Raw genomic sequence first — 10,847 nt, 5'->3', positions numbered from 1 at the left:
ACGTCTCCGTCAGCCGCCGAGTGCGCAGGCGCCCCTAAGCGCCGCGCCCCGGCCCTGGAGCTGTTTCCGCTTCCCCCCGTGCCAACCCCTCCCAAGCCCCGCCCCGTGCAAGCCCCGCCCCGAATCTCGGGGGCGCGGCGCGCGCGCGTGCGTGTGCGGGAGGGGGCGGGTGGGGAAGGACAGCCGGCGAGATCCCGAGGCGAGGCTCGCGCGCCCGCCCCCGCCCTGGCCCCCAGTTCCCACCCGGTCCGCCCGGCTCAGCCATGATCAAGGCGATCCTCATCTTTAACAACCACGGGAAGCCGCGGCTCTCCAAGTTCTACCAGCCCTACGTGAGTGCCCGCCGCCGCCGATCGGGGCGAAGGGGGAGTCGTTGGCGGCCGGCAGCGCCCTCCGGGCGACCCCCTCGGGCGCGCCGCGGCCCTTCTGGCGCCCCGGCCGCCGCGCGCTCCGGGCTGTCAGCCTCTGGGTGGGTGTGCCAGGTGTCCACCTCCCGCCGCGCTCCCTTCCTCCGACGTGGCTCTTCTCAGGCGGCTCCTCCGCTTGTCTGTGGGCTGGGTGGCTTCCCGGCTGTGCGGGCGAGGCCCTGGAGACTTCCCGGTGCAGGGCCGAAGCGGGTCAGGCGGCTGCACCCCACCTGCGCGCGCGAGCCCACCCGGGTTTGCAGCCCGCTCGTGTTAGCAGCCGAGGGAGACGGCGCGGAGCCGGCTGGTCTGGCAGCCCCACCTCCCCGACTCCCAGCCTTTCCTGCCTGACTTCTTTCTCTTCTCCTGTGTGGACAGATGGGCTAGTGTTGGTTTTTTTTCCGCTGTAATCCTCTTGTCGCGCAGGAACTTTGGCTTCCTGCGTTTGGAGAGACCTGCACGCTCTGTAGTCTCCCGTAGGTTGCCATACGTGATCGAGTGCTCAGTGTGACTTTCCGGTGTCTCCTTTTTAACGACAAAGATGAGTGAGGACCTAACGTTTCTCTGTGGCTTTTCCCCTAGCGGCTGTATTTTATTTACTCCTGCAATAGCTGGCGAGGATTGTTGTTTGATCAAGTAGAACGGTGATGCTGTACCTGAAAGTGACCATTTCAGCGACTGGTTTGTCATTTTTCTACCTAAGGGAGTTTGCCCTAATTTATAGTTTTTCTTCTGCTTACAAAGAATAATAATATTTGTTAAACCGTTTCAGAAGTGTAAATATTGTGGGAAAACGCAGGTTTTACGTCAGTAATTTACAAGTAATTTATCACTGTTTGATGGAGGGTTATAGACCAGTGTGCCTATCTGAGGGCAAAATTTACCACTGTGGAAACACAAAATTAGGCTCTCAGTGATAGGATCCGTGTGGACATATAACTTTTGTTTATTGTTGCATTATTTATTGTTGTCTATAACTTTGTATTGGACATTTTCCTTAGAGCCAGAAAATGAACTTTCAATTAAATATTGAAACTGTGCCACGGCTAACACTTTTATGCAGATAAATCCCAGATGGAAGTCATTCCTGCCTTTAAAAATGCAATGTGACAATTTCACTTTGCCTGAAATGATAATGCAGTCTGTGTAGAGGTGTTAGTTGAAGTGAGAAATCTTGAGCTCATTTCTCGTATCCGTAAGTAATTTTGCTTTTGCTGGCGATAAATAGAAAAGAATATTTTGTACTACTCCTGTTTCGTTTTAGTGTAGTATAATTTCGATCCTAATATGTTTAAGAATTCTACATCATTCTTTAATCCAGCATAAAATCCTAGTTGATTTTTCTGAATGGAAAAAAAATCCTTGATTTTACATTATTATCCATTTGCCTTAAATACATTGCTGTGCTAGCCTTTCCTGAAGGTATCTTTCTTTGAGCCATTTTACCCTGCCGTCCATCTGCAGTGTAGAAACAGTATGTTCCAGTTGTAAAACAGAATTTTAACATGTGTTTCTCCATATCTCCACTTAATAATTAAGCACTATTCAAAGTAGAAGGTTTTGTGGCTAATCCATAATATCAGTGTAACCACTTCTGTAGTGTATACTTTAACTATGTGCAGAAAAATGTGTCAAACTTGAAATGCAGAAATACCTCTTTTCTCTCGTCCAGTGCTGGCCACAGAAATATCTTTCACCTTTACTCAGTAGGTAGCACTAAGGTTAACGTGGAACAGTGGCAGCTCTGGTGTCACTTTCTTGTTCAGCCGTGAAGAAATGTCCAACTCTTTGCCACCCTGTGAACTGCAGCACTCCAGGTTTTCCTGTCCTTCACTATCTCACGGAATTTGCTCAAACTCATGTCTATTGCTAAATGACTGGTGTGGCTGGGAGTAGGTTGCTAAGAGATGTGAAAGAAGAATCTAGTGGTCACTGGACATGAGCAAGTGGCGGATGCCAGGAGATGTTATTACTCTTTCATAAATCGAGTTTTGCCAGCTGTTTATTTTTGTCATTCAGGAATAATTTGAGATTATTTATATATTTTCTTGCCTATTTGAAGGCAGGAATCCTTTTCATTCAGTCAGTTCATTTATTCAGTTTTTATACCATCAGTCAGTTTGTCAACAAATACTGATTTCATGCCTACCATGTGCAGGCAGTGTTTTAAAATTTGGAGGTGAACAAACAGATAACTTATGCTTTTTCAGCTGGGACATAGACAAAGCTAAAAGTAGAATATATACCATGCCGGCTAGTAATAGGTGCTGTGGGAAAAATAAAGCAGGGAAGGGTGATAGGGAAGGCAAAGGTGACACTTTAGAATAGTCAGGTAAGTTTCCGCTGAGATGGTGATGCTTGAGCAAAGACTTGAAAGAGGTGAGAAGGCAGCATTGCAATTATCTGGGGGAAATTCTTTCCAGGCAAAGGGAGCAGTAGCTGCAAAGGCCCTAAGGAGGGAATGGAAGAACCTGTCCTGTTGGAAGAACATCAGGACTGGCATGGCAAGAACAGACTGTCTGCGGAAGGAGGAAGCAAGGCCGGCATGTATGGGGGCCACAGAGTTTACTCTGTTCTCACTGCTTGCAGTGTCCTTCCCTACCATTGCCAGATGTCCAGATTCCGAGTGTAACTCATCACTTAAGCATCCACCGAAGCCTTTTTGTCTTGCTTAAGATTCCTCTTGGTTCTTAGGATTTTGTTTTTATTTTATGATGGTATACTATTCTGTTTCAGATCGCATAATTCCTTGGGGCATCCTATACATTCCTTAACGGAAGATATCAGTTTTTAAACATATTTGTGTTACCCTCAGCAATCAACATTAAGCCTTAAATATAAAGACCTCTGTATTTCTTTGCTAAACACATTTATCAGAGTTTCCTAGCTTGAGATGGAGTGTGTTTAGAAATGATTTCCCAAGGTTCCTTCCAACTCTTGAAATTTAGTCTTTTTATTAACTGAAAGTTTTAAGAATCCATGTCTTTAGGACGAAAGTAATGAAACAGCTGTTACTGCAACTGTTTTGGTTTTTAGTTGAAAGAAGGCTTTAAGAAGTATATATCCAGTAACATTGACAGTTTTGAATTTAATTTATGGAGGGATATCTAGAGGTGTGGTTTGGATACCATTCCTGTACTCTGATTAGATGCTGAGGTTTGAGTCCAGCAATAATGATTTGACACTGAAGAGTTTGAAAACTGTTTAACCATGCCAACCGGTTTCCCTTGCTGCATTGGATTTCCATTTCTCATTTATTCTCCCTTATGATACAACAGTTTGTATTTACCCTTTAATAGTACAGATGTCCAGTTCTTGCTGTAATAAATGTTTAGATTTGATTGTGCCTCCAACCTGCTGTTCAATGTTTGGGACATAGGAAGTCACCCTCGGTTTTCTAAACTGATGTTTTTGGTTCATTCTGCTAGAATCAGACATGTAAGATTTCAAGAGTGGACTCAGAATTCATTCACTTTTGTTTTTCCCTCCTGTATTCTTGAGCTGGGCTTCCCAGGTGTCCCTAGTGATAAAGAGCCTACCTGCCAGTGAAGGAGACGTAAGAGATGCAGGTTCTGTCCCTGGGTCAGGAAGATCCCCTGGAGGAGGGCATGGCAACCCACTCCAGTATTCTTGCCTCGAGAATTCCATGGACAGAGGAACCTGGCAGGCTACAGTCCATAGGGTTGCAAAGAGTCAGACCGACTGAAGCGACTTAGCATGCAAGCACATCCTTGAACTTGACTGCAGAAATTCAAATGTTTTTCTTGCTTTACTTCTTTAATTGACGTTTAGCCACAGCAACTTGGCAACAGTAAACTTCAGTGTTTTAATATTTGCCTGGAAATATTTGTATATTACTATAAATCACTAAAGAGATTTATATTTCATAAGCCAGATATATATTTTATATAGCCATCAACAAGGAAAAAAACCCTTGGGTTATGATTCTCACGTTATTAATGCACCATGGCATATCCTTTGGTGAATATCTATAATAAAATAAAAGTGTTTTCCTTTTATATGAATTACTGTAATTGTGTCTACAGATTTAAGCAATTGTGTATGTGTAAGGGTGTACACAAAGTACAAACAGGAAAGTTTTCAGACTATTACATACATGAGTTGTCTCAACATTCTTATAAACTATATCTGATTATTAAGCTGTTTTTCAGCCAAATGCAAGCCCTAGATAGAATGCTCATATTGTTCTTTCCTTTTTTTGAATTTCTTCACAGAAAAAATATAAAGTATAAGTATATATAACTATTTTTCTTTCAAAAATTTCTTTGAGAAAGATGCATTGGTGTTGACTGATGTCTTTTTTTGCAGCTATTAAGACATTGTGGCAAGTGGGATAGTTAAACTTATTTTTATGATTGAGATGTCAACAATTCTAAGTTTAAATTTAGGTATTAACACATATTAACACATAGTATTTGACTGTTTTGTTAACAAGATAATTCAAAATTGTTTTATTTCCTTCCACATGACACTTTAGCTTTAGGACACTTTTGGCTATACAAATTGAGTTTTATGTAACTTGACTCCAATTTGCTTTAAAAGGAACTTTGTTAGGATATAGAATAGGAAATGCAGACTAATAGACAAACTCCAAAATTATTTCATTCAGCAAATCAATTACTTCACTATAAATCCAGTTTCTCTTTCTCTGCCCTGCACTTCACAAAGTTGATATCCAAAGGTTGATTTCCTCCTTGAAATCAGTTTTAATTAATAAAATCAACAAGGAGAGAGTGATCTGTTCCTATAATCCTAGACTGTGTCTTTCCCTTCAGTCTGGGTGAGTCTACCTGTTCTGGTTAGAGTAATTGGGATCCACCCTTACAGCTCGGGCTTCCCTTGTGGCTCAGTTGGGTAAGGAATCCGCCCGCAATGCGGGAGACCTGGGTTCGATCCCTGGGTTGGGAAGATCCCCGGAGGAGGGAAAGCCTACCCACTCCAGTATTCTGGCCTGGAGAACTCTATGGAGTGTATAGTCCATGTGGTTGCAAAGAGTCAGACACGACTGAGCGACTTTCACACTTTCACTTGCAGCTGAGGATGAGAGTGGAAATATGAAGAAAATTGGTATTCTGTTGGAAAGGTGGAAGAGAGGAGTAGATGTGGGTAGGCAAAAAAGTGTCCACTATTCCCTCTTCTTTAGCTCATGTTGTTTCTTTTGAATAGATATTTTCTTCTTCTCTGTAATTTTATTTAATTTTTTTAAGATTTATTTTATTTTTTGGTTGCAGGGTCTTCATTGCCATAGCAGGCTTTCTCTAGTTGCGGCGAGCGGGAGCTTCCCTTTGCTACAGTGTGCTGGCTGCTCACTGCAGTGGCGTCGCCTGCTGAGGAGCGTAGGCTCCAAGTGCAGGAAAGGGCTCTAGAGTGCGGCCCAGTAATCGTGGAGCATGGGCTTAGTTGCTGTGCAGCATCTGGGAGCTTCCTGGACTAGGGGGCAAACCCATGTTCCTTGCATTGCAAAGCAGATTCGGAACCACTGGACCACCAGGGAAGCCCCATTCTCGGTAATTTTAGATTGAGAATGTTACTATCAAGACTAGTTCTTGATACGATGTGGTTCTGAACACATGACACAAAAAATCTTACTTACTACTCAGTTCAAGGTACTCCTTATACCAGTGGAATATTGAAAAATTTGAATTCTAATATAATTGCAATTTTTGTAGGTAGTATGCTTAAAGACTTGCTCTTTTAAAAATTAAGATTAATAAACGTATTGCCAATTGTGTTGAAAGGAAGAAATAAAATGTTCACCATCACAGTGATTTTGGGTTTGGGGGAAAAGGTTATAAATAGGAAAATGTTATAGTCCACTCCTCTGCCTTTCAGAACAGAAAAAGGCCTTGTATTGGGTGGCAGTATTATATTTCTTTAGTTAAGCTGATCGCTAAATTATTTATTAATTTTTAAATAAATTTATTGTGATTACATGAAAAATATGTAAGTATTAAGATCACTAAGGTCATCCTTGATTTCACCACCCATAGATAACTGTTGCTATTTAATGTACTTCTTCTCTATGTCTTCTTAAGTTTTTTCTCTAGAATATCCCAATGAAGAGTATATCCCTTTTAAACACTAATAGCACAAAGAACGCATTGAAGCTGTTATTGGATTTATAGAACACTTGTGGCTTTAAGATAACCAAATATTTTAATGTCTTGCTGTTAATGTCATGTCACTAAGTCATGTCCACCTCTTTGCAACCCCATGGACTGCAGTGTACCAGGCTTCCTTGTCCTTCACTATCTCCCAATGTTTGCTCAAATTCATGTTCATTGAGTTGGTGATGCTATCCAATCATCTCATGTCTAGCTGTTTGGTTATTAAATATTTAAAAATGCATAATTATATTAATTGCATTTTAATAAGTTGCATGTATTTTTTTTCTCCATATGTATCTCCCTCCCTCCCCCCATAGAATTGAACTTATGTAAGTAACCTGAGTGTATCAGGGTCCTTCCCTTTTTTTGATTCTGAAGGGAAATCTTTGCTAATTTTTGTGATAAAGTCAAAGGATTCCTTCTTTAGCACTCGAAATTGTCTTTGTACTTTTGGGTTACTGATTTCTTCACTGCTGCTACTGCTAAGCCAAGGCAGTTCTGGCCCTGTCAGCCTTCCTCTCACCAACTCATCTGAACTGCAATACTGATATACAGCTTTCTTTGCTAAAGGGTCAGGAAACTCTCAAGCTATGTAGGAGGAGTAAAGGCCAACATTCTAGCTATCAGGTGTTAAATTCTTAAGACTCCAAGCGGAGACACTTCCAGGCTCAGTCCTTTGAAAGTAGTTCAGTTCAGTCACTCAGTCGTGTCTGACTCTTTGCGACTCCATGAATCGCAGCACGCCAGGCTTCCCTGTTCATCACCATCTCCCGGAGTTCACTCAGACTCATGTCCATGGAGTCCGTGATGCCATCCAGCCATCTCATCCTCGGTTGTCCCCTTCTCCTCCTGCCCCCAATCCCCCCCAGCATCAGAGTTTTTTCCAATGAGTCAACTGTTCTCATGAGATGGCCAAAGTACTGGAGTTTCAGCTTTACCATCATTCCTTCCAAAGAAATCCCAGGGTTGATCTCCTTCAGAATGGACTGGTTGGATCTCCTTGCAGTCCAAGGGACTCTCAAGAGTCTTCTCCAACACCACAGTTCAAAAGCATCAATTGTTCGGCGCTCAGCCGTCTTCACAGTCCAACTCTCACATCCATACATGACCACAGGAAAAACCATAGCCTTGACTAGATGGACCTTAGTCGGCAAAGTAATGTCTCTGCTTTTGAATATGCCATCTAGGTTGGTCATAACTTTTCTTCCAAGGAGTAAGCATCTTTTAATTTCATGGCTGCAGTCACCATCTGCAGTGATTCTGGAGCCCAAAAAAATAAAGTCTGACACTGTTTCCACTATTTCCCCATCTATTTCCCATGAAGTAATGGGACCAGATGCCATGATCTTAGTTTTCTGAATGTTGAGCTTTAGGCCAACTTTTTCACTCTCCTCTTTCACTTTCATCAAGAGGCTTTTTAGTTCCTCTTCACTTTCTGCCATAAGGGTGGTGTCATCTGCATATCTGAGGTTATTGATATTTCTCCTGGCAATCTTGATTCCAGCTTGTATTTCTTCCAGCCCAGTGTTTCTCATGATGTACTCTGCATATAAGTTAAATAAGCGGGCTGACAATATACAGCCTTGACGTACTCCTTTTCCTATTTGGAACCAGTCTGTTGTTCCATGTCCAGTTCTAACTGTTGCTTCTTGACCTGCATACAGATTTCTCAAGAGGCAGGTTAGGTGGTCTGGTATTCCCATCTCTTTCAGAATTTTCCACAGTTTATTGTGATCCACACAGTCAAAGGCTTTGGCATAGTCAATAAAGCAGAAATAGATATTTTTCTGGAACTCTCTTGCCTTTTCAATGATCCAGAGAATGTTGGCAATTTGATCTCTGGTTCCTCTGCCTTTTTTAAAACCAGCTTGAACGTCAGGGAGTTCACGGTTCACGTATTGCTGAAGCCTGGCTTGGAGAATTTTGAGCATTACTTTACTAGTATGTGAGATGAGTGCAATTGTGTGGTAGTTTGAGCATTCTTTTGCATTGCCTTTCTTTGGAATTGAAGTGAAAACTGACCTTTTCCAGTCCTGCGGCCACTGCTGAGTTTTCCCTAATTTGCTGGCATACTGAGTGCAGCACTTTCACAGCGTCATCTTTCAGGATTTGAAACAGCTCAGTTGAAATTCCATCACCTCCACTAGCTTTGTTCGTAGTGATGCTTTCTAAGGCCCACTTCACTTCACATTCCAAGATGTCTGGTTCTAGATTAGTGATCACATCATCATGACTATCTGGGTCATGAACATCTTTTTTGTACAGTTCTTCCGTGTATTCTTGCCACCTCTTCTTAATATCTTCTGCTTCTGTTAAGTCCATACCATTTCTGTCCTTTATTGAGCCCATCTTTGCATGAAATGTTCCCTTGGTATCTCTAATTTTCTTGAAGAGATCTCTAGTCTTTCCCATTCTGTTGTTTTCCTCTATTTCTTTGCATTGATCGCTGAAGACGGCTTTCTTATCTCTTCTTGCTACTCTTTGGAACTCTGCATTTAGATGAAGAGTGTCCTTTTTGGATACTCTCTGACCTGTCCATTGCACTCTCCTTTCTCTCCTCCCCTGCCCATATTCCTTCAACACATATTTATTTGTTGTTTTGTATGCCCCTGTTCTAAGCTCTGATAATATTATAATGAGTAAGACTGACAGCCTTCCTGCCCTGTGGGTTTATTAATACTTTCCAGTGACAAGAAATAAACAATAAATGAATTATGTCAAACTGTGATTAGTCTATGAAAAAAAAATTAAACCATGTAGGCAGATAAAGAATGATGGGGAGAAGCTATCTTAAAGAAAATCATCAAGGAAAGACTCTTTGCAAACCTGACGTTGGAGAAGATGAACCGAATGAAGTGAGGGAGTGTTTGAGAAAAACTGAGGAAGGAACATTTCAGGCAGAAAGAGGTGTAGGATCCCTCAGACGGGTCCACAGTTGGTGTGGAGAAATAGTGAGAAGGCAAGTGGAGTGATCGCAGGGAAGAGTGACCGGAGATGAAGTCAGAGAGAAAGAGAGGGACTCATGCCTGTGTCAGACCACGCCTTCTCTTCTTCAGGCCTTTCAGTCAGATGACATCATCCCTGTCATGCTCTCCACAGGAAGCGGCATTTCTCCTTGAATCCCACTTGTATTTTGCATGGTTGAACACTGCCTCTCACCTCTGCAGGAGAGGCAGTGATGCTCTCCTCTGCTCAATTATTTTCTCCTCTACCTGGTTTGGAGAGGTAGGAGAGCTCGCCCAGCAAATGAAGGTAAAAGTGAGTGCTCAATTCTGTGCAGCCTCTGTGTTAATGAGACCAGTGATCAAGCTGGTTTCGTTTCCTAAGTAACCTGTGAAGTAACACAGCTCAGGAAGAAAAGCTTTTATCTTTCTCAGACATCTCACAGCCTTAATTATAGATGAGCAAAGTTCATGTGATGCCTACTAGACCAGCTCTGTTATCGTGCCAGGAAGCATGTACATCTTTTCTGCTTTGCTTGGAGCCTCCAGTGCAGGAATCCATAGCTGTCAGTCACTGTTCTCTTTGTTAGCCAGGAGGAAAGGGCTCTTGATCAGTGTGTCACACCCACTATACTGTTTTGATGACTGTGTGCTAGCCAATTAAGTGGGAAAGATTGCCAGTTCATCCCACCACACATGTATTCTGCCATTACCTGTCACTGATAATTCTTAGTGTGATTGTTATAAAATGATGTTTATGGTGATAAATCGTTTGTAACAGGTTTACCATTTTAAGTATATAGCTCTGTGGCCTTAAGTAGAGTGTTGTGTAACCATCACTGCCATCCCTCTGGAGAACTTCTTCATCTTCCCCACTTGAAACTTTGTACACTGGTAAACACTTAACCCCCCATGGTCCCCTTCCCCCTGGAAAGCCACTGGCAACCACCGTTCTACTTTCTGTCTCAATGAATTTGGTTAGGAATCTCATGAAAGAGAAATCACGCAATGTTTGTCCTTTCGTGACTGGCGTCTTTCACTTAGCAGGCACGTGCTATGCATGCATGCTAAGGCGCTTCAGTCGTGTCTGACTCTTTGTGACCCCATGGACTGTAGCCCACCAGGCTCCTTTGTCCATGGGATTCTCCAGGCAAGAATACTGGAATTGGATGCCATGCTCTCCTCCATGGGATCTTCCTGACCCAGGGACTGAACCTGTGTGTCTTATTTTCCTGCCCTGGCAGGTGGGCTCTTCACCACTAGTACCCCCTGGGAAGCCCTTCACGTGGCATGGCGTCTTCAAAGATTTACCGGTGCTGTTGCGTGTGTCAACTTTTTCCTCTTTTTCAAGGCTGAATAACATGTATACATGC

The 10,847-nt window shown here is 42.8% G+C and overlaps 1 protein-coding gene across 8 annotated transcripts in view; it reads left to right on the top strand.

Annotated features, from left to right (window-relative positions):
* The first annotated feature begins 193 nt into the window (after nt 1–193).
* Nucleotides 194–10,847, top strand: part of AP3S1 (adaptor related protein complex 3 subunit sigma 1) — a 70,738-nt gene continuing 60,084 nt past the window's right edge. For all 8 annotated transcript variants that reach the window (XM_068964525.1, XM_068964523.1, XM_068964520.1 and 5 more), the window contains exon 1: nt 194–332. In XM_068964525.1, coding sequence (XP_068820626.1) covers nt 264–332 — 69 coding nt within the window. In that variant the 5' untranslated portion in view covers nt 194–263. The remainder of the gene's footprint in view (nt 333–10,847) is intronic.

Source organism: Capricornis sumatraensis, chromosome 2 (genome assembly GCF_032405125.1).
Source record: "Capricornis sumatraensis isolate serow.1 chromosome 2, serow.2, whole genome shotgun sequence".
Classification (NCBI taxonomy): Eukaryota; Metazoa; Chordata; class Mammalia; order Artiodactyla; family Bovidae; genus Capricornis; species Capricornis sumatraensis.
Note: the sequence above shows the minus strand (reverse complement) of the source record. Positions and strands in the feature narration are given on the sequence as shown.